The 24,424-nt window shown below is 45.0% G+C and overlaps 1 protein-coding gene across 1 annotated transcript in view; it reads left to right on the top strand.

Annotated features, from left to right (window-relative positions):
• Positions 1–4,507: 4,507 nt before the first annotated feature.
• The window catches only part of FSTL1 (follistatin like 1), a 55,064-nt gene continuing 35,147 nt past the window's right edge, over positions 4,508–24,424 (top strand). Inside the window, exons 1-2 of the mRNA XM_058555867.1 lie at positions 4,508–4,600; positions 4,762–4,818. Coding sequence (XP_058411850.1) covers positions 4,598–4,600; positions 4,762–4,818 — 60 coding nt within the window. The 5' untranslated portion in view covers positions 4,508–4,597. The remainder of the gene's footprint in view (positions 4,601–4,761; positions 4,819–24,424) is intronic.

Below are 24,424 nucleotides of genomic sequence, written 5' to 3'. Positions count from 1 at the left end.
TCACGCAGACGCTGCAGTCCAAGGGCGTGATGAGGGCAGCACCGCAGCCAGTTTACCACCTGAGAGCACAGACCAGAACTCCCAGGAGCCACCAGGTGGAACCCGGGGATGGAATAAGATTGTTGAAGGTAAAGGTGAGAGATGGCAAGAAATTGGATCCTCGGTGACCTCATTTGAGCTCCAGGATGAAGGCTTTCCTGAAGCCAGACCTACCCCTGGATCTCTCAGCTATATGAGCCAATAAATTCCATTTAATTGTATAAGCCATTTATTTAAGTTGGCTTTTCTATCACCTGCAACCAAAAAATTCCTCACTGATATGTCAACTCCCTCATGCAATTTGTTTTATTATTATTATTGTTTGTTTTGTTTTGTTTTTTGTTTATTGTAGAGAGTTAACTATACTCTGTAACAGAATTATCATCAGTAACTGCAAGGTCCTTCTATTGAATTATTCCCTTAGTTGCACACATTAATTTAAGTTTATGTAGCAGGCACTGTTCTAAGTAATTTACATATGTTAACACATTTAATCTGCACAATACCCCTATGGAAATAGTACTATTATCATCCCCATTTTACAAATGAGGAAACAGAAGCAGAGAGGGTAAGTAACTTGCCTAAGGTTAGACAGTAAGTAATAAAGCCAAGATTTACTACCAAGGCAAATTTGAACCAAGGCAATCTGGTTCCTAAAACCATGCTCTTAATCACTACAGTACACCAGAAAGACTGCACTACTCACATACTAACATTTGGCATTGTCCAACTATCTAATTTTTGCCACTGTGATGAGTGTAAAGTAATATTTACCACTTGTGTAACCTGGGACAAATTACTTAAACTCCCTGTGTCTCAGTTGCCTTATCTGTAAAATGGGGGTAATAAAATAATACTGATTTCATAAATTTGTTGCATGGTTTAAATAATACCAGTGACTTCGAGCATCTTTGCTCGTTGGCCATTTGGGATTCCTTTTTTGAGAATTGCCTGTTCATACCCTTTGCCCATTTTTCCATTGTGTTTCCTGTCTTTTTCTTATTAATTTGCAGGGGTCACATATATATTGCAGTTATACGTTCCATGTCAGTTTTACATACTGAATATCTCTTTCTAATCTATCATTTTTTCTATGATGCCCTTGATTGAACAGGAATCTTTAATTTTGATGTAATCAAATCCATCAGTTGTGCCCCAAATGTAGAGAGAATAAAGATATGAAAAACATTGTTCACGCCCTAAGCAACTTAAAATCTAGCTGGAGAATCAAGAGCAACAACTATATGAACAAGTGTTAAACATTGTATAATAGTATGCAATAAAATACCAAGTTGTAAGGCTGTAAAACCAACTATTAACCTTGGAAAAGCATCCAAATTTTTCTGAGCTTCAGTTTCCTTACTTGGAAAATGGAAGCAATAAAAAAATACCTTTAAGTTTGTTGTGATAATTAAATAAAACAAGACATGTGGAATGGCTCTGGTAGGACCTGGCACATAGTACCAACTGCAATTCAGATACAAAGCAGATCAATGAGATCATAACGGCTACCATTTATGGGAGTCTACTGCCAGGCACTTGCTATAAGGTATGATATTTAAATTTCACACCCTGCCGCAAGGCATTATTGCTGTTCTTTGTCAGATGCAGAAACCTAGGTTTGGAGAGTTTAAGTAATTTGACAAAGATCACACAGCTAGTAAATGGTAGCAACGGGATTGAAAGCCGGGTTTGTTTGACCTCAAACCTCATGTGCTTTCCATTACGCCAAGTTATTGTCAGAAAAGGAGCTAGAGAAGCAATGAAGCTTTGCTTGGGTCCTGCAAAAAAAGAGACAATTTGAATAGACAGAGAGAGGAAGGGAGGAAAGGAGGTGGTGCCAGATACTGAGGGGGTGCAGTGCATGTGCAAGAAATGAAAAGTGTTATGAGTTACTAGAGGACAGAAGCCAAACCTTGCACATCACAGTTCCTTTCCGTCGTGGCATAGAGACTGTAACCATGCGCCCTCTAGGATGGGTTCAAACTGACCCCATCTCAACAGAAGGTTACGGTTGCTTTTCAGGAGAAAGCCAAAAAATGCAAGTCATGTAGCCAGAGCATGCACAGAAGAGAAAATCTTGACCTGAAATAACACCGGAACCAAAGATTCCTCCACTCTGCCCACCCCCCCGACCCCACCCACCCACCAACCCCCTGCTGCCAAACCAAAGGACCAGGACACAAGGGGAACTTGGAAGTTGAACTCTCAACAGAAGCGAGGGGTCCACTGTGTAGAAAGATCTGGTGTTAAAGCCCCTTTCACACCTTACCATAAATGTTTAAAGCCCTCCGATGAAAACCTGCCCTGTAAGCACTTCTGCATACCAGCCTGTTCCCCTAACCTCTTAAATTTTGCCCCAAGCTCTGGATCAGGGAAACAGATTTGAGAGCCTTGCCTCCTGTCTCCTTGCTAGTGGACCTCACAATAAAGCCTTTTCTCTTCTCAAAAGCTGGTGGGGTAATTATTGGCTTTTTATGTGCATCAGGTAGAGAAATCCCTTTTTGTGCAGTAACAAGACTGAGATAGAGTAGCTGGTGGGGGGACATTTGTTCCCTACTTCTCTTAGTTCCATAACAAGGAAGCAGGAATGCATTGTCTAACTGGTGAGCTTGAAAGAGGAACTAGGGATGCGTCACTCCAGCCCCTCAAGTTTGGGGAGCAGGTCTGCCCCAGGAAGCACATGTTTTCTGCTTTTCCAGAAACTGTAAAACTGCAGTCCGTTGTATACAAGCAGACTTTCCAATTCTGCTTGTGACTAGGGGTATGTTCAATTCTGGGGTGAAGTACAAGCAGGTCCTGGTCCCTGCAGATCTAAAGCCATGGCCACCATTCCAGTTTTTACCAGGGACAAAGCTGAGACTTTGCTCTTTATCAATCTAACAGACTCCTGCAGCTATCTCAATGGATTCTGAACTTGCATGGGGAATACAGGTGTTGTTTGAAGTCCCCTAAGACGGCAACAGTAGGCACTCAACAAACCACAGTAAAAGAGTGACTATGACAAGTTCAGAGGACGATGAGAAGACTCACCTGACTTGAGCAGAGGGCATATGCTAAGTAGCTGAAGTAAGGTTAGATGGATACGGTGCCCCAGAAATGGAAGATTTACAAGAAAGAAAGGCAGAGAGTTTGCATTTGATGTGGGAAGAAGAGTGCTGAAAGTTTCTGAGCAGGGGAAGAGCATGAGGAAGACAGTGTTTAGATCAGGTAATGAGACTTTGGCAATGGGTTCAGTGGAGACCAGGGGAGGAGAGCCTGGAGCTGGAGGCAGCAAGAGGGGGTTTCCAGAGTTCCCGAGTGAGGGAGGATGAGGGTCTGGCCTAGGGGAAGTGAAAATGTGAACGGGGGTGACAGGATGCATACGACATCTCAAAGGGAAACTGCCAGGATATGGTGACAGCTGGGGTTGGGAAGTGGAGATAGGTTTTCGAGGCACCACTCTGAAAGAGGTAGATGAGCAGGCCTGGGAGCTGGTGGAAAGTGGGGCTCAGCCTTGGTCAGATTAAATTTGAGGTGTCAAGTCCTCAGCACCAGAGAAACCGACGCAAGGTGGGAAAGAAGCCGCAGTTGGGAGCAGTTTGGGGAGTCAACACTGTCAAAGAGGCAGCACACACTTGAAGGCCTCTGGGAAGAAGTTGGTGGAGATGGGAAGTATGAAGATGGAGGGTACCTGGGATGATAGAGGTGGGAACACGGACACAGGTGAAGGGTGGACGGAGAGGAGGGGGACACCAGTCGCTCCTGGACCGTTGGGAAGGACGGGATGAGGCTGCGGGCAAACGCTGGAGTCAGGATCTTCTCAGTGGAAGAGGACGGTCGCCACCTTCCCCCCAGGAAATCCACAGTTGAACCCAAAGGAGCCTTCTCCACGCCGTCCGGTCCTCCGGGACCTGCGCCCATTTCTCGCGCTCTGGCTGCAGTGGCGCCCTGGACCCAGGGCTGTGGGGGGGGTCCTTCTGTACCCCCAGCCCTCTCTCTATCAGCCGTGGGGGGCGGTTCCGGCTCCCCAGGCCGCAGGGCGCCTTTTCCTCCAGGCTCCCGCCCCAGCCCGGGCCGGGGGCCCCCGGCAGCACCGCCCACCTGGCCACCGCCGCAGCCGGCGCCCGCAGCCCGCCCGAGCTGCTGCAAGCCAGCGGCCCCTGCCGGGGCTGGGTTTTCGGCCCTCCCCCCCAACACACCCCCTCCGCCTTTGTTGCAGCGTCTCCCCGGACACCCCCCTCTCTGCCTCTGTCTCCACGTCCTGGGGACCGAAGGGTGCTCGGCGAGGGGCCCGGCGGGGAGAGGGGTGCGGGCGGCGCCAGGACGCACGCGGGCTCCCCGGAGCGAGGGGCGGGGAGGAGGGAGCGCAGCCCGGAGCCGCGGGGGCCGCTGCTGCAGAAGGGGGAGGAGAATGGGGAGGAGCTGGGGGGCAGGCAGTCGGGGAAGGAGGGGTCTTAAGGGGCGGCGAGCGCAGGTCGGATTTCCTCCGAGGCTGGCGACTAGCGAAGCTCCCACCTTCCCGTAGAGCTCGCCGCAGCCGCCGTGCCCCGCGCCCTCCGGAGACCGGGACGGGACCATGGTGAGAGCGCGGTGCGCGGCGCGGGGCCGAGCGCGGCGGCCCGACCCCTCCGGGCGGCCGGGGGTGGCCGGGCGGAGGGGACGAGGTTGCGGGACCCGAAGAAGTTTCCGGGGTCGGCGCGGGGCCCGGTGCCTTCAGTCTCGCTCTTCTCTCTTCCGCAGATGTGGACACGCTGGCTCGCGCTCGCGCTGGTGGCCGTCGCCTGGGTCCACGCCGAGGTAGGCGAGCCGCTGCGGAGGTCCGAACTCGGGCTCCGGGGCCACATGGGGCTGCGCGTCGGGCGGGCGGTGCGTTCGTCCTGGGGATGCTCTCCCGGGTGGGACCGGGAGTTTCCATACGTGGAGTGATGGGGGCGCTCCGAGCAGAAATGCTACTTGGGAAACTTAGACCTCAAAATCAGGAAAAGTAGTTTGGGCCGTAAGCGGAGCCGCACCGCACTAATATGGAGGGAGAGTGGGGAGGGGAGAGGACGAGCTGGGCCGATCGCGACGGAGGCGGCGACCAGAGCAGCAGCCGAGTTCAAAGAGGCGCCTTGAGTTCTTTCCTTCACTTCAGAGGAAATTGAGAATAGTTGGGGACTTTTCCCTTCCGAGTCTGTCTCCTCGGGGGAAGAAAAAACATCTCAAGAGATTCTTCTTTTAGGGCGGAATAAATTTTTTTCTCTTTTATCAAGTAAGATGATGATTCCCTGAAATTTGGTTTTTTTTCTTTGTAAAATGCCCTCGGATTTTGTGTTATTATCAGGGCCATGTAACGGCCTTTTAAAATCTCTGTTTTCCCTTAAGCTAGCGTTGCGCAAGTGTGAGAGATCCCTTGATCTCTTTGGGGCTCCGCGTTTCCAGTCAAAGTATTTCAGCGCTTTTTTGATAATGTTTTCTTTTCAACTCCAGTGACCTTCCTGAGGCACTGCAAACAAACCAACAAACCCTTCCCTCACAAGCCCCTCCATTAACTCAAAGGTTTATGGACAGAAAATAAACAATTCTAAATTCCCTGTGCTCTGGTCTCCAGAAAAGTGAGGTCAGAAACCAAACATTTGATAATTATGGCAGGAAATGTGGAAGGAATTAAAAAGCATGAGGGAGAGGAAATGGAATGTACATTACAAAAGAAATAGCTCCCTGGTGGGTGGTTATTCTCCCTCTCCCTCTTCTTCATATTGCAGTTTAGCCCCACCCTTAGCATCCCAGCTTGACTCTGTCCCAAAAAATCATAAAAGCAAGCAAGCTCTTCACGATTAAAAAAAAAATACACATTATACTGAACTCTCATCTAATTCACTACTGCATTGTTGGTTGAACTGGAAACGCTAGCTGTTTTTACTCACAATGAAGTAAAGAAATACCTAATATTTACTGGATATCTGCTTTATGTTATAATAAACCCCATTTTAGTGATGGGGAGACTGAATCAGTGAGGTTACAAATTTATCCACTTCCCTGAGTTGTTAAATGGTAGAAGTAGGGGCCAGCCGCAGTGGCCTAGCGGTTAAGTCCAGTGCTGCGCTTCAGCAGTGAGTTGGTTCCCCCACTGCCGGCCTACACCACTCATCTGTCAGTGGCCATGTTGTGGTGGCAACCCACAAACAAAAAGAGGAAGATTGGCAGTGGTTGTTAGCTCAGGGTGAATCTTCCTCAGCAAAAAACAAAAAGGTAGGAGTAGGACTTGAACCTAGGCAGTCCAGCATTACACTCCAGGCTCTCAACCACTACCCCACAGAAGAACCTTGTATTTGCCCTGTACTTCTTATATTGCAGATGTTGGACTGCATGCCTTATTTCTTTCAAAGCTTCCCGAACCTTGTAAGGTAGGTTTTGTTATCCCCATTTTATAGAGGAGGAAATAAGTTTAGGGAGATTGGGTAAGCTGTCCAAGGTCACATAGCTAGTTAGTTCTGAAGAAGGATCTGATCCCAGCTCCCCCACCTGTGGAGCCCATCTTGAACTCCAGCTCTGCTTCTCATGCATTTTGTTTTCCAGGGTTTGAATTTGAGGGAGGATCTGTCTTCACTGGCTGATTTCACCCTAGCTAAGGAACACCCTTCCCTCCCTGCTGTGGCCCTCAAAAGGCAGCCACAGTCCAGTGATGGATGAGGTGAATCCCTGGTTGGTTTTACAGCGGGCTTAGGAATTGCCAGCTAGTGTGTGAAATCGCTGGGAACAGGAATGCAAATACACATGAAGTGTGAGGAGCTGTTGGTTCACTCACCACAAGGCTGTGTGGCCCAAGGTCCAGGATCTATCCTGGGCAGCCTGCATATACCCCCACCCCTAGTGCATTGCAGTGAAAAGCTTAGCTCTCATAGGAAGTTCCCTCAGCAGCAATTTCCTGCTTGAGGTAGAAGAGCAGAAAGTACTCTCAGAGAATTCCCAGGCAAAATCCATGGGGAAAGAAGCAAAATCAGGAAGTGCTGAGGCATGAAAACTGAGGGAGTTGGCGCAGAAAAGAGGCTGTGAACTCAGGGTGTGTGAAGAGGGAGGAGTAGGTATCATCTAGTTACGTTTTATGATTCCAGATTATTAAGGATTATCTTTTAATCAATCCACTCTCTTGGTGTCTGGCCCTAGTTCTGTGTTTTAATAATAATATACCTTTTTTATTAGTTTTATTCCATGTTTTAATAATAATATACCTTTCATTATTAGTGAAAAGGTAAATTAACCCTAGCAATGTAGATGTTATTTTAAACATTTTGTCGTGTAGTTAAACGTGCTTGTGGTTGAAATTTTTTTTCCTTGTTGGCTATAACAACATATAGCAAACAAAGCCAAATAATGATATTGATAGCCTCTAGTCACATGAATCCACCTTAGTAGACTTTAGGGCTAACATTGCACAAATATTGTTGCACTTTTAAAAAATGAAATATAGAAAATAAACTAAGTTTTTTGGTGCTTTTTGCTTTAATACAAGCACAAGGATTCAACTCAGCATATTTTTTAAAAATGTGATCGCCTGACAAATCATGTTCATATTTGAAGAAGCCAGGCCTTTGGAATAGTAGACTTCCAGGATCAGAGGTGTCCCAAGCTTTTGAAAAGGTGGTTGTCATCATTGTTAATGCCAGGCTGTACATCCTGTTTGGTTAGATTCAAGAAACTATTGACAGATCTCATTAAGGAAAGTGTTATATTTTGAGTATTTTCCGTGACCTCTTACTGGCAGCTCGGGGTTGCTTTTTTGATTGCTTCTTCTCTTTCTTACTCTCTCTTTGTCTTAATACTCTATCACCAATGTATTTCTTCAGGCAGTCTCCATCAAAATTCTGCCCCATCCACCAGAGCTCTCACCCAGGCACTCTTTAGAGTCTGTGCTGGAAAGGAGGTGCTGGGGGGTGTGGCTCATGTCTCTTGATGAGCGTATATTAGTATCTGGTATGGATGAGGAAGGAGGTGGGGCGTCGCAGCAGAGGGAGTGCTTCAACTAACAATCACACAGCTACCCCTTTACTCGATTCTGTTGGGCCTGCCCCCTTCCCCTCACCCATCTCCCTCCCACTGGGAATTACTGCAGTTCCTTGAGAGGCATTGATGGTGGAGGCGGGGAGAGGTTGAGAACCGAGGCGTTAGTGCATGCGCCCTTGAGTCTCAGTAGGCTGAGTCCACTCTACATGGCAGGCTGGAGGGGACCCTGTGGCACAACTGCCTGCTTCCCAAAGACAGCCTTGGTAGGTGTCCAGGCACACCCCCACTCTCCTTGGTGGTTGTCTCTGCTGGCACTCTGATCCCCAGCATTCCAACTCTATAAATTCATCATGATAGCACATGTACAGGGGACTGTTTCACAAATCAGAACACTTGTTCCAGTAAGGGAATAGTTAACCTGCAAACTGTGAGTGCATCATTTAAGGTAATAGTAACAAGAACAATAACAATAGACAAGAAGATTATTAGGGCATTGTCCTTCTGAAGCCAGATTCCTTAACCTCATTTACACCCTATTATCAACATACAGTCAACCAGTAGGGGTTTTATTGGCCGATGTGGGATCTCCTCTATATTCTTTAGAATTATTCTAATGGTGGATTCAGGCAGGCCTAGAGTCTGACCCACATCCTGACTGCTTCTTGGAGCTGCAGCAAAACTAGGATTTTAATATCCATCTTGTACATAAACCACTAAAATAATCTCTTGTTTGTTTATCCTTTGGCAAATAAACTTTGCTGTGGTTCTAAAGACCATGGTTGGAAATTGGGATGTTAAAACATAGCTGGGACTCTGCTGAATCGCCAAAACAGATGGGCAAGCGCCCTGCAAACTGAGGCCCTAGCCATTGGAATGTCTTTAGAAGGGGGACATGTTACAGTTCCCATAGAAAGAAGTCTCTGGATTGGGTGATGGAAAGCAGGAGTCAGTTCCCAGGCTCAGGAGCTAGTGGGGGAGGAGCTGTGAGGTGGAGAAGATTGGAGGCATAGGCTGCAGTGGATGTAATGTCCCAAAGAAGAAAATAAAGTCTTCAGAGTCAGTGAGGCAGAGAGACGTGTTTCCAGGAGACTGGAGAAAGGAAAGGATGAACCGTGAATACCAGTGGTCACACATGGAGAATTGAGAATGTCACACTGTCTTTTTCCTACTCCTCTTCAAATAACTGGACATCCAGACGGAAAATTTCTAGCAGCTACAAATAGTATTAGCTTAATGACACCAGATATTATAGGACTGAAAAAAAAACTTACACTTTGATGAGTTCGTTTTGTAAGCCATATGATTAATATCTTGCAGGTGAAATGCATGCTTTTCTGTAAGGTGCTATCTTCTGGTGCCTGTGACTTTGGCGCGGGGCGCTTTCTGCAGGAGTGAGTATTAATGGCAGGGTCCTTCCCTTCACGGTGCCCATCAGGCAGTATTCCCTGCTGCAGGCTAAGCACTACCTATACACAGGGCAGCGTCGTGGATAAAGCGTAAGACCTGGTCTCTACCCTCAGGTTGCTTACAAAGTAATGGTGGGCCAGGGGCTTTAAACTCTGGCAGCTATAATGTGTATTATTATAACTACAAGGTGAACAAGTATCTTTACAATTATTATTATTGCTTTTTTTTTTTACATTAACATAGGGCTTCGCTTGGTTTTTCAAGTTATTTTACATTAGTACAGTGCACACATCTTTAATGTATAGCTTGATGAACTTTTACATATGGATACACCCATGTAGCCAACCACCCAGTCAAGACTGAGGGAGTCGGTGCAGAAAGGAGGCTATGAACTCAGGGTGTGTGGAAACAGTTACAATGAAAAAAGTGAGGAGTAGATATGATCAAGGTTACATTTCATCACTCAAGGATCATTATCATTTAATTAGTTCAGTCTCTTGATATCTGGCCCTAGTAACATTTGGCAAGCTTTTAATTCATGTTTTAATAATAATAAACCTTTAATAATTAATGAAAAGGTAAATTAATCTTCTCCATATGAGACTTGCAATTTGGATATTATTTTAAGCATTTAACTTGTAGTTAACAGTGCTTACAGTAGAAAATTGTTTTTCTCATAGCCACAAGGACATATAGCAAACACAGTTTAATACAGTCTATATTGACATGAATCCGTTTTAGCAAACTTTGGATCAGCTTTGGGGGAGCTGACTTGATTGTTTTGCAGAGAATATTCCGGGGCTCAGTGTAATGTACACTGAGAAACTAAATCAAGGAAAGAAACTCAAATAATTCTATTTGACCGCTTTGCCCTGGTTATTATTACTTTTAAAGAGACTCTATGTAAGATCCCTATCACGTTATTTATAATAGCTAAAAACTTAAAACCTACTACATATCCAACAACAGGAGAAGAGTTAAGAGTTGATAGCAATATGTGCCACTAAAAGTTATGTTTACAAAAATTTTGAAAGCTCTGGCAAATGATTATGATTCAATTTAAAAAGCAGAACATTGCCCACTCCAATGCCGTGTCCTTACAACTCTGTAAAAATTTATGGAGAAATATTACAAAATGTCTTAAAATCTATCATGAGGGGGCCCACCGGTGGAGCAGTGGTTAAGTTCATGCGCCATTTCAGTGGCCTAGGGTTTGTGAGTTTAGATCCCAGGTGCGGACCTACACAGTGCTCGTAAAGCCATGTTGTGGTAGTGTCCCACATACAAAAAAATAAAGGAAGATTGGCACCAATGTTAGCTCAGCAACAATCTTCCTCAAGGAAAAAAAAAGGAGGAAGATTGCCAATGGATGTTAACTCAGGGCCAATCTTCCTCACACATACACACAAAAAAAATCTATCATGAGGTCCGGCCCCGTGGCTTAGCGGTTAAGTGCGCGCGCTGTGCTGCTGGCGGCCCAGGTTCGGATCCCCGGCGCGCACCGACGCACCGCTTCTCCGGCCATGCTGAGGCCACGTCCCACATACAGCAACTAGAGGGATGTGCAACTATGACATACAACTATCTACTGGGGCTTTGGGGGAAAAAATGAATAAAAAAAAAAAATTAAAAAACAAAACAAACAAACAAAAAAATCTATCATGAGGATTCTCGTGACCCCTCTCCTTTTTAAGAGGAATTTACCCTCCTCATATACACTATCTGATTTAAGTAAAAAAGTTAATGTATTATTTTCTGATAAAATATACTCATAAAAAGCTTAGAGAATATGGAAAAGACTAGAGCAAAGAATAAAACTACCACCACCTAAGTAATTCCACCGCCTAAAGATAAACTAACGCTTCATCTCTCCTTTCAGAGAAATTTTCAAAATCAATCAACGGATGTAAGTGATGCACCTACTAGACACTGTAGGCAATAAAAATAAGTGCCTCCCAACACTGTGAGATAAATGGCCTGCAGAGATGGCACAAACATAGCATGCATGTCACCACTACCCTTCCCTTTACCCATGACAGACACTGCTAATCAGTCGTAGAATTCTTTCCTTCTGAGCCTGGAGGAGGTTTGAAAATCCTTCTCAGCAATGTTCTAGGTAGGCACCAGCAATCAGTCTGTATATACATGTGAGATAGAAGATATTTGCCATTCCTGTTGGAAAATTCAATCCAATTTGACAAGCATTGGTATATCTTTAGCCAAAATTAAGATGATTCGAAGGCAGAGTTTGGGACTGTGTAAAACAAAGACAACATGGGGTAATAGGTCTTAGGATTAGGGCAGCAAATGGATGAAAATGTCAAGAAAACAGCACTTCATTCCTGGCCTAGACTTCTAAGTTCTTCAGATGAATTCGAACACCTTAAAGTAAGCCAAACCCTCTAATGTTGGCCATCAACAAAAATATGATAATGAGAATTTTCTTGGCTGTTCTGATGGTGTGAACAGTTGCTCTCGCTAAAGCTCTCAGAGCTGCTGCTGTCATAGATAACAGCTTCTGCATTAGCAGCTGTCTGGCAATAACCTGCTAATAGAAATCTCTTTGGGTAGTTGAAGTATAAAATATATCCTGTAAATCTGCATTTTCTGCTGTGGTTGGAAGATTTCCATGTAATCTCTTCACAGACTTTTTATATGCTCGTTTGGAAGTCATCACCAATAAACTATTCCCAGGATTAAGTCTGAGTTTATGACCTTTAAAATGTTCCCTGAATAATCCCAGACACTATTTGTGACCAACTAAGCTGTTGCCAAAACCAGTCATGTGACACATGGCAAAAGCCATGCTATGTTGCAGGCCCAGATTTATACATGCGTGTGTCATGGGATATGGGCTTGAATTGATGTAGGGAAAATGTCTCTTTGTCTTGTTATTGTGGTCAAGATTTAAAACCCTGTGTCTAAGGCAAAATTTGTCTCCCCTGCCCTAGTCTTTCATTCTATCCTTTATTGATAGAAAATGAGTATAATTTATTGATCTATAGAAGTGCCAGACATTGTGCTGGTCACTTTGCACATGGAATAGTGTGGAACTAAAAGACAGTACCACGTAGGTCCCTATTCTGAAGGAGCTGCTACCACCGTAGCTACTGCACAGCTCAACTGGACCTGGCTATCAGGGGCCAAATCTATGGCTTTCACAGAAATTACCACCCCCTTCCTCACCTCTTGCTGCTGGTTCAGAAAACCCCGAAATGTGGCAGTGGGGTGGATGCCTTCTCAGAATTTGAGAGGCTCCGCTTGAGCCACTGGGGCCATTTCAGCCCATCCACCTTGTCCACTTGACCAGTCCGTCCGGTAGGTGGCGGATTTTTGTGTGGCACTGCATCCGAGATTGTGTCTGTTCCTGGGGTGCTGGTGCTTTTCTCTTCTGTCCCATGTTCATGTCACTCAAGCCTTCCTCTGAGTTCCTTCCTTCATTCCCTTCTATCATCTCTGAGTGTTTCCAAGTCTTATCTTTTACACAGACCCTGTCACAGACCCTTCTCATTATTAAGAACATTGTAGGATAATGAAAGAGTCCTTGACTTAGCAGCAGTCCTGCTCTGCCCCTTTCTACCTGATATCACCTTTTTAAAGTCACCTAATGTCTCTGACTTACAGCTTCAATTAAGAGTGAGGCTTTCGGGTAGTGGCCTGGGTTTGAATTCTGGCCTTGTCTAGCTGTGAGTCCTTGAGCAAGTTACTTAACCTCCCTGAGCTCACTTTCCTCATCTGTCAAGTGGGAATAATGGCCGTCTCTCTGCCTGTCTATCCAATTAGACAATGGAAAAGGTTTCTTCTACTCATGACATGTAGTCAACAGCAAAAACGAACGCCTGCAAGAGATGAAGTCCCTTCCGCCAGTCCCTACCAGGTACTGACAAAGAATGTTTTTGACTCCATAATGATTTCAACAAGAGAATTCTCAATTTACACATTAACATTCATTAGGCATTGTCTGTATTTGTACAGCCTGTATGCTGGCTCAGGTTATGGATTGATCCTTGAGAGGAAGTACAGCATGAGGGTTGAGCGCTCAGGCCTTGAGCTAGATTACCTGAGTTTAAATCCTCACACTGCCCTCCTTAGCCCTGTGATCTTGCGGAAGTTAACTTCTCTGGCCCTGTTTCCTCATCTATAAAACAAATAGAAGAGTGTCTTGGCACACAGAGTGCAGTAAGTGTTAGCTATTATGATCATTCTTATGGCATCTCTATTGGAAGAGCTCTAAAAGCGTTGGGGGATGTATATGAGTTTGTGTGTGTGTGTGTGTGTGTGTGTGTGTGTGTGCACGTGTGTGCTCATGCCTTGCAGAACTCCGCTTGCCTCTTTGAGTCTCTCCTGAGATTAAGGATCACTTTCTTTGTTTTTTTGTTTTTTTTTGTGAGGAAGATCAGCCCTGAGCTAACATCCATGCTAATCCTCCTCTTTTTTTGCCAAGGGAGACCCGCTCTGAGCTAACATCTGTTGCTAATCCTCCTCCTTTTTTTTTTCCCCAAAGCCCCGGTAGATAGTTGTATGTCATAGTTGCACGTCCTTCTAGTTGCTGTATGTGGGACGCGGCCTCAGCATGGCCGGAGAAGCGGTGCATCGGTGCGCGCCCGGGATCTGAACCCGGGCCTCCAGTAGCAGAGCACGCGCACTTAACTGCTAAGCCACGGGGCCGGCCCAAGGATCACTTTCTTAAAAGAAAACTAGGATTATTTATTTCAGTGGACGCTTTTATGCCCATAATTCATATCAGAACCCTTTCTTCTCCTGAGCCAATCTTGCCTTCCGACTTCTAGACATCGTTTCCTCTGTGAAGCCACAGCTCTCTCATTCCTCCGGGAAAAGAGTGAAGCCCTCATTGAGCACCTCCTGTGCACAGGCAGCGGGCTGTGGAAGCCAGCATAGGTTCTCCCTAAAGACACGACGAACAAGGGAGCGAACTGGCAAGGGAAGAAGAGTGAGAAAAGGCAAAGAAGAGAGGTAACAAAACTCCTCTGGAATTTGTCCATGTTCAGTTTTTCACTTCTGTGTCCCTCGTTCTTACAGATGGAGGTGGCCACCAGGTGTCGTGGATTTTTTCTGGAGTGGTCATTTTCATATATTCTTGCTATAGTCTCCATAGCATGCCTGTTACTAGGCCACAAATTCTAAATTTGGGGTGTGGAAAAATAGGATCAGTCAAAGGAATAGAACCCTTTGCTTACATTGTTTGAAAAATAAATACCTCCTCTCAAAGACAGGGTAGGAAATGTTCCCGGAGCAGGCTGGGATTGTCCCTTCGGGAACCAAGGCAACGCTTCGGGTGTTTTGCACACAAACCTTTAGCTCTCTGCTGGGCACTGCTGTGTCTGGCAGCCAGCCCTGACTGCAGCCCCACGTGGCCACTGGTTCCCAGGCCCCCGAGCCCAGTCTCTTTATTGGTCCTCGTGTGGCTCTTTGCTCTCTTCTTCGTCTTTCCCCTCTACCTTCCTATCTCTCCTTTTCTTTCACATCCTCCTCCTCCGCCACTACACAGAGGTCATTCTGGAGTGTTTGGCTGCTTGAGGAGCTGTCAAAACATCCATAGACCACCAGGTTCACATTTCAGGCAGCGAGAAAGCTGCACAGTCTTGAGGCATTATTTTGCTTCACCCATCTGGGACAAAGTAAAATTTCTCAAAGTAAACTCAAGAAAGGAAAGTAAACCTGTTCTCTGTCAGGCACTGAGTTAGTGGTGGTGACTAAAACACAGACCTTGTCCCCGAGGAGCTTGCCGTCCAGTGGGGGAGGCAGACAGGGGCACAGGCTCTGAGTGAGCCGGTGTGGAACGTGCTAGGACAGGGCTGAGAACTTACCTGGCGCTGGGGGCTCCAGGAAGGCCTCTGAGAGGGAGTGCCCCACAAGCTGAGCCCTGAACAAGGAGTGGTGGGTAGCCAGACAACAGGTGGGTGGAGAGGGAAAGAGCCTTATCTTATTGCATTCTCAGAACCTGATGACGCAGTTATTATAATCTTTGTTTTATCAGTGAAGAAACCATGGCTCAGAGAATTCAGTTAGTTACCCCAAATCAGCTACCTAGTAAATAGTAAAGCCAAGATTCAAACCCAGGACTTCAACTCTCAGGGCAAATCCTCTGTGTTCAAGTCTGCTCAAGGTCCGCTGAGTCTCATTTCTGAAAGTGACTTTGAAAACAAAGCGAAGACATTTTTGCTAGGTAACAGGGACTCAAAAAGAAAAAAAAACTGCATAGACCCTGTCATTTAACTCTTCCCACCACATCAGCTGTCAGTGCCTGGAGCAACACTTCAGGCCTGGTCATTCTGGCCGCCTAGACAGGGCGTGGTCTTGACCTGGTTCAGGTCCGGCTGCTTCTCTGACCCGCACTGAAGTGGAGGTCTTCCATCTGAGCGCTTGCAGCGTAATGGCCAGCGACTCAGGAGATGTTTTATGGCAGTTGCTTGGTCCTTCAGATGTATTCACAACCGTTCCACATTGACTAAAATCAAATTGCAAGCTCTAAGAGTTACTGGGTATGGTTGTTCAGACTGTCCACTGCACAAGTGTGGCTGGCTAAGGGGGCAAATGGGGCTGACTCCACCCTGCACTCTGCTTACCAGGCTGTGTGCCCTGGCATGGGCTTGTCTGCCCACCCAGAGGAAAGGGCACCTTGTCTCTAACTGATGTGCAAAGCTCCTCAAACCCAACGTTTTCTCGGACATATGATGCTTATTGGACTCTGGTGGCCATTTCTCTATCTATACATTTTATAAATTGACATCATTCGGAGTCTTATAAAATTTACATAACAGGCCTCCATCAAAAGCCGGTTCTGTATTTTTGTGAATTTTCTTCATGGATTAGCTAAGATGATAGAAATGGAAACTTTAAAAATTTCTTCTTTTGCACCCACAAATGTGCCACTTTTGGCTGTTGCCCAACTCGGTCTAGTTTGGGAACTAGGATTCTCCAGGAATTGAGAACAGCATTCCTAGCTTCCCTCTGATGGCTGGATTAGCACAACTCCCCTCAGCCCACAGCTGAATTCCAGCCCTGAGGAAGAAATGTCTTAGACAGAGTGCACTCCCAGCCTGGAGCCTGTCAGAGGTGGTGTCATGTGTTTGCATTAGCTGAACAAAAAGCAAGCAGGCTTTCCTGCCTTGCTCCCCTCCTCCCCACACCCCTCTCTGGAGAGGCCGGTTAGTGTCTAGACAGTGTCTGCTTGGCACTGCGCCTTCCAGCACAATCTGCGCGGTTCTGCAGCTCTGACTTGCGTTCCCTCTCCTCACTCATTTCCCCAGTTTTCTTAGTCTGCCTTAAACTGTCTCGGGGCGGGGGGGGCTGGCATGAGCCACACATGCGAGAAGCAGGTGAGTGGATTTGTGAGACTGCCAGGAGTCAGCTGTCTTGAGAGGTTCAGAGTTGAGAGAATCCCCGCAGTGCTGGCTAAAGCCAGGGCTGAGTTTACACAGATCCCTGGTGGGAGCTGGCTTCAAACAAGCCTCCATGTATTGGCCGGAGATGGGCTGCAGCAAAGAACCCAGGATACACAGTGGACCCAGGCAATGAGCCTCGTTACTGCCTTCCACTGTAGTGTGAACTTGGGCAAGTTGCTGGGCGCCTCATCTGCAAAATATGGGGGTTAGAGCAAGTGGGCTCTAAACCCAGCTCTGAAATCCTATCCATACAGAAGTAGGCGGACATTTTAGCTTGGCTTGTCAAAATACTCTACTTAATGAGTTAGGATATTTGATTAGCTCTTGTCTTAACTGATGGCCCAGGGAGGGGCAGTTTGAAAGAGAAGCTGGCCTGGCTATGGGAAAAGAGGATGAATAAAAGCAGGAGGCATTTGTGTCCCCTACTTCCTCCTGTGTGTATTGAGTGCAATACAAACAGTGCTGCGTGTGGCACACAAACAGTCTTCATGCCCAGGAATCCCAAACACTTGACTTTTCCATTTTAGAAACCAGCTGCTCAACAACACTGGGCAAGAAATGAAGAATGCTGCGTCCCCTTGGGGTTGAGCAATGAATCTTGAAAAAAAAAAAAGACAACCCAAAATTCCGAAGTGTGCAACTTGAGCTTCTATTGAACTTATTAAAAAAACAAAAACTTTCTTCTGATCTTTGTAAATGTTCACATTTTCTTTTAAAAATAATGATGCAGTATTGAAATGGCTTATAAAAATAGTTGTCTGAAAATGTGGCATGGACCCTGATTTTGTTTTCCGGAACCCTTCTTGCCTTCTCACCATGTTGCCTGGCCCATGACCAGGATCCTGGGTTTCCTGAACAGGTATTGCTGAAGTTCCTGCCTGGTCCCCATGCCCTTCTCTCTAAATCAGTGCAGGGCTCTTGTTACAGCTGAGGGCACTACTCTTTGGCCTTGACCTCAGCGGTTAAATCAAGTAACTTGCAAGGGTGAACCCAGTGAGGAAACAGAGGCCAACATAGATGTTTTAGTCCTGTTTAAATGCTTGGTACCTTAAGTACACTCCAGTCCCTGAATCCCACCAGATAATCCCAGTGTGCTAAATTGTGCTGACTGTTGATTCTGAATGGGGGGCCAGCCCAGTGTTGTATGTGGCTTTCCTTATTAGGAAGGCTACTTGTACAGTGTCAGAACTGAATTAAAATTGGCTGTGCTCCAGGGTAGACTATCTACACAGATACACACACATAAATTTCACTACTTAACTGACACTACTTACTTGACTTAAATTTCACTATTTATAGAACATGACCATCTACCTATAGCTCAAATGCACTTCCCTCACAAAAACAAATTCCTGTGAAAACTAATGAAGAGAAGCATGTAAGTTCAGTTGGCCCTGTGTATCCGTGGGTTCCACAGCCACGGATTTAACCAACCGCGGATCAAAAGGTCTGCCACGTTGCATCTGTACTGAACATGTACATACAGACTTTTTTTCTTGTCATCATCCCCTAAATAATATAGTATAACAACTATTTACATAGCATTTACATTGTATTAGATATTATAAGTAATCTAGAGATGATTTAAAGTATATGGGAAGATGGGTGTAGGTTAGATGCAAATCCTATGCTGTTTTATAAGGGACACTTGAGCATCCTTGGCTTTTGGTATTCGGGGGAGTCCTGGAACCAATCCCCCTGCAATGCTGAGGGACAACTGTATGTTATTGAATTTCCCTTAATTTGATTGTTTTGTTTAATTTAGTTTAGTATTTGACTTCTGTTATGCTGTCCTGATTCCTTTCTGAGCCTAGGCACATAGATCAGTGCTTATTTTTGTGGTTGTGAAGTTGCTTGTTAATGAACATCAACTTAATTAATGTATGTTATTCATTCATGCGTTTATTCCCTATCTCACTCCAAAAATAAGAGGTGTGTTTTTCCTCTCAAATCCCCTGGTTAGTATGACAGACTAGCTTCTGTCAGGGTTAAAAGCTAACTAAGCATATTTTCAGTTAACATTTGCAGCAGAGAAAAATAAAATGGATGAAGAGCTCAAAGACAGTCCAGAGAAATTCCTGATGTCTCGGACCAGGATACCTGGCTCATTTAAACTTTAGTACAAAATTGATATGTGTGGAATTCCTATTAAAGCAGCTAAAAGCTATTGAAGCAGAATTCCAGGTGCCCACACTGAGCACAGACTCAGACATACCTGAGTTCCCTTCACTGTCAGGTCTCTATCAGGAAGGCCCAGGTGTGGCTTCTGGGTGGCCCAGCCCAGCTCACAAAACCTGCTTTGGGATGGAGGCAGAATTTACAAATCCCAGAACGCTCAGCCTCACTTCTCTAAGGGCATCCCCATCCTTGGGTCTTCACTATATGCAATAATTACGATGCCATGCTTAATTGGGGGCAGGCTGAGGACTACATCAGAAGCGGGGAACTCATCTGGAAATTCTCCTTCGAGTCTTAAGAATCTTCCAGGAATGTGTCCGTTTGTGCTTTGTTCCTCCACATCCTCTAGTCTTCTGTGCTTGGCGTTTTCTATTTCCTTTCCTTTCTTATCCTGTGTGGCCTTGGCCTTGCCAACAGCCACACGCAGGGAAGCAGAGTTCCTGGTTTAGCTATTTATTTTAAGGGTAAGGCCTTTTACTTGATGCATTAATTGGTGTCTGCATCACGTTCAACAGAAGAGTAATTTTCTGCCTGGCACCGAAGCTGGCTAATGATCAAAGAAAACCCCAGCACGAGGACAGCCACTTCAGGTGTGAGTTCATTTGGGGTTTCTCAGTTTCCTTTCTTGGGGGATGGGACTAGAAGGGAGAATGGGATTGGGAAGTGTTTTGAGTAGAGGCCAGACATTCAAGTCTTTCCTCAATGTTGGGTATAATAAATTCAGTACTCACTGCAGACTTAGTTCTTAATAAAATCTCCTAAGCTACTTGGGGGCCATATTGTTTAAAGGACAATTACAAAGTTAACAGCTTTCTCTCTGAGAAATACGACTGGAAAAGAGTCTTTGTGTTTTTCTTTATTTTCTACAAAGAATGTGTATAATATAACCTTGATGATAAGAAACTATAAAATTTGGTATTTTTGTATTTGTGACATGCACTATATAGGCACCTTCTTGTTTTAAACAAAAATAAAGAAACCACGAAGGTGATGTGAAATCCTATAAGAGCAACCAACGCTTGAGGATTATTAACCCCACTGTGTTGGTCATTTTACAGCTTAGGTAATTGCATTTTCCCTCTAAATTCCTTCTACACATTTGATCAAATAGAAGGCTCTTCATTTCCTGCTTAAGTTGCTTCACCAAATTGCTGTATGGATTAGAGGGCAAGCTGGCTTCCTCCCCAGTGGCTACATTTCAGTTGGTGATTAGGTTATTTTTCTGGGTAATGCTATCATTATTTTGCTCAGTGTAAATGGCATTGTCATTTAGTGACCACAATTACTCATGTTATGGTGGCCTAGAATGTCAAGACCTCCTCATTCCCCAGTGATCTGTTGTCTAACTCTAGGAAAAAGTCTTCTCTCTCCACTCAGTTGGTGAAGTGAGCGTGCATGCGTGCGTGTGTGTGTGTTTCCCGGATAGCTGAGGGCTATTATGGGCTCTAGACTACCAGTCTGTGGATTTAGATGCAACAGCCATATTCGGAAAGTCATGACATTCTCTTTGACAGAGAGACAAAAAATAGAGATTCCAAGCCCAAGGATGTTCAAGGAACTGTCCTAAGACAGTTCTGGTTTAGAAATGGGTGGAGTAAACAGGAAGAAGGAAAATAGTGATGAGGAGGACTGCAGGAAGAGGAGGGAGGCAGTGATGGGGTGGGAAACTCTCGCCGTTACTTGTAGTGAGGTAAGTAAATGAAGACGGGCTATAAAGTGAAGAATGTCTGGTCTTTGTCTTAAATACTTCATGAGGAAATACTGTGAGTGAACGCTGCTGATATATATGATCAGAAAAGATTTGTGATTGTTTTTGCTTGGCGAATGCATAGTCTGTAAGCAGAACTCACAAGAACAAACGATAATGTAAAAGCTGTAAATTAAAATGGGACCTGTATACACTGCGTACACCAGGGGAAATAGTAATATGAAGTACCTTACACAAGGTAAACGCTCAATAAATAGTAGCTGCTATTCTTCTTGTTGTTGCTTTTGCTTGAATTCCAGGGGATGGCAGAACTACAGGGAGAGACATACAGAGCCTAGACTGAGGGTTCTCAAACTGTGTATTGAGTGATGTTAATATATGTGTTAGGTTAAATGGTTTTTTAGTTGCAGGACTTTTCAGAGCCTTACAGTGTCCATGTGCATTATTTATTTTCCTCTCTAGGTGGAAAGTATTATAAGCAATGTTTCCCAGACATTTCACTACAGAACAGCATTTCAAAAAATACCATAAATATTTTAAGGCTAGTAGTCCATGGAACAGTTTGGAAACATGGGTCAATTCTAGACAGATTTCCATAAACAGAGTTTATTTACATCTGACCCCAGGTCTTAGTGGGCTTGCTGAACTCACTTCCTAAACTAATTCAGTTTCATCAGGAAGGCATGGGACTCATGTGGACTCCAGGGCCAGTCTGAGGGAAGACCCTTCTGGGAGTGACTCCAGACTGGACCACTGGCATGGCCATGTCCATGCCTACCTAAAATTGGCTGAGTTTTTTGATTATCAACTTGAAATACCCAGGAATCTTCTTTCTACTGTTTCACCTTCCCTATCCAAACCCAGTCCATCAGCAAGTCCTGTGGGCTCTACTGTCAGAAAGTATCACCCCTCCATTGACTGTTCTCTGTCTCCATCGCCACTATCTAGTCTGAGCTACCATCATTTTGTGCCTGGACTATTGCCGTAGCATCCTAGCTGCTCTCCCCCTTTTCCTTCTTGCCTCTCTCCATCTACTTCTCTACATAGCAGCCCGAATAATCTTCATAAAACACACGTCTGATCATGTCACTCTCCTATGTAAAACCCTCCAGTGGCCCCTTTGTCATTAAGAATAAAATACAAACTTCTTATCGGCACCTACAAGGTCCCAGGTGCTCCAGCCCTAGCCTGCTGTTCCCAGCTTACCTCTCACCGCTCTCCCTGTTGGACCCTGTGTCGCATCCACACTGGCTTTTTTTCTGTTCCAGGAACATAGCAAATTCCACCCTGCTTCAGAACCTTCGCGCTTTTCTTCTCTCTGCCTGAACTGCTCCTTTCATCCTTCAGGTCTCAGCTCAAGAGAGCGTTACCTAAGGACTCCATCTAAGTGATGCCCTCTCTCCCACATCTCTCTGCCAAACATCCTCTGTATTCTTCTAAGCATTCACTACAATCTGAAATGATTTTGTTATTTGTGTTTATCCACTGTCCTCCCCCTAGAATATGTGCTCCTTCAGGACAGAGCCCTCCTCTGTCTCATTCATCAGTAAATCCCCAGCATCTAGAACTGAGCTTAGCAAGGTGCTCAGTAAATATTTGTTGAATTAATCCCTGGCCAAATGGATTAATTAATGAATCCAAATATCTCATATGCGATATGAGAAGATGGCATAGTATCCTGCCTATAATCTTTGTACCCAAGTCATCTCTGTGCCAGATTCTGTAAGTTTATTGTGCACCTGGGACAGTGGTTCACAGCACTTGCGCATCAACACTTTGCTTAACCTTGGACGTGGTAGTAATGCTGGGCTTGCGTAGTCTGCCACCTGGATTCTGATTCTCTCAGCTCCAGGTAAAGCTGCAATTTAAGCAGAGGCTAGCTGAATAGTAAATATTTTGATCTTTTCCTCCCATGATGAGCAATTCTGATTTAACTGGGCATGATTCCCAGAGTAAGCTAATGTCCCAAGGAACGTAAAATAAAGCATTAAATTCTGTTATTGTTATTTCTTTGCCCCAAAGCCTCTGGTCACTTTGTCCTCTGACCTCACCGTTTGCTGAGACCTTTACTTTTTGGGATCCTTTCTGCTCTTGCTCTCTTTCCTGTTTCATTTGAATGGCAACTGTGATGTCCCCAGTATGGGTAAAACAGTGTCTCTGGACTTACACATTAGATCTCAGAGAAGTCTTTTATCCTGGGGAAAGTTCCAGCAAAGGCACAGAGATCAGCAGCAGATGGAGTCCTGGGGAGCAGACCACCCCCACTTAGTTGCAGTCCTGCTCTCTAGCCTCTTCCAGTTCACCCACAGACCAGCTTTCCTGACCTCCAGACAGCATGTTGCTCCACTTTTCAGTGGAGTGCGAGTAAGCAAAAGCAGTGAAATATGTGGCATTTCTCCAGTGTTTAGTCAGTTAAAAATGAAGGAGAACAGAGCTTTGAGAACTACAGTATATTGCTACGTAATACTTGGGAGTATTTTTACTGCAAATGATAACCTGCCTGCAGCAACTAACCTAGTAGGATTTTGTGTAGAGTTTTTAATGTAGTCCTTGGGGGAAAACAAAAAGAACAGGAAAGGAGGTCTTTGTGCGTTGTTGCTACAGCTTGAGGGTCTCACAGGATTTTCATCTCTGTAAAAATAGGGAGTTTTGCTACAACGGAGCAGAATACCTGGCAGTCTCTCATTGGTGGGCCTCCTGTCAGCTAAGGCCTGGTTGGCTGGCACAAGTAGGTTTTACAGCTCCTTCTCCCCAGCTGTGACTTCCCAACTGTTCCAAGGAAAAAATGCAAGGCAGGAATGTCTCAGGAAGAATAGAACGTGCATGTTTTCATTGACTTTAATCTCAAGGCACTACAAGTGTGTGTGTGTGTGTGTGTGTGTGTGTGTGTGTAATATTACTGAAAGCTGGCGGCAACAGAGTAGAGCAGTCAAGCCAAGAAAATGAAAAAAAGGTTTTGAGAAATATCCACTTCATTGCCAAATTTGTCCATGGACTTTTATGCAGAAAAAAAGTGTATTTAAATAGTTAAGAGCAGGCTCAAAATATGTAGTTTAATTAGCCCCTTATCATTATTTCATGAGATAAGTTATACAAAGTCCTAAAGACAGGAGGTGGCAATCATTTTATCTTCCTTAGTGGAGACCAGAGGGGGGAAGTGACTTGTCCACAGGCCTTGAAAGCAGAGCCAGAATTAGGCTGACGTGCCCATGGCGCCTGCCTCTTTTGGGTATTCATTACTTCAGTATCCTGGTCCCAGACGCAGCCCGGCCTGCTGCCTTACCCATGTGTTCAGATAATATTTGTTGACTTCACTTATATATGCCACTTCTAAAACATTCCAAGTTAAAGAAAGTCTTACTCTTTCTACCTAAGCTCTCCTCGTCGATTCAGCCCTCAGGAATATGTCTGACCTCAGACTTACTGTTCAGAGCTGTGCTGTTCAGTAGGAAAAGCTGCTAGCCATAAGTGGCCACTGAGCACTTGAAATGTGGCTAGTCCAATGAAGATGTGCTGTAAATGTAAAATACACACCACGTCTCAAAGACTTAGTATGAAAAAAAAAATGTATAATATCTCATTAATAATATTGATTACATGCTGAAAGGGTAGTATTTTGGATATATTGGCTTAAATAAAACAGATTATTAAAATTTTATGTTTCTTTTGACTTTTTAAAATGTCAAAGTGGCGTTTTAAAGTGGCTACTAGAAAACTTTAA

The sequence above is a fragment of the Diceros bicornis genome, chromosome 15 (genome assembly GCF_020826845.1).
Source record: "Diceros bicornis minor isolate mBicDic1 chromosome 15, mDicBic1.mat.cur, whole genome shotgun sequence".
NCBI lineage: Eukaryota > Metazoa > Chordata > Mammalia > Perissodactyla > Rhinocerotidae > Diceros > Diceros bicornis.
This window is presented reverse-complemented; position numbering and strand designations above follow the sequence as displayed.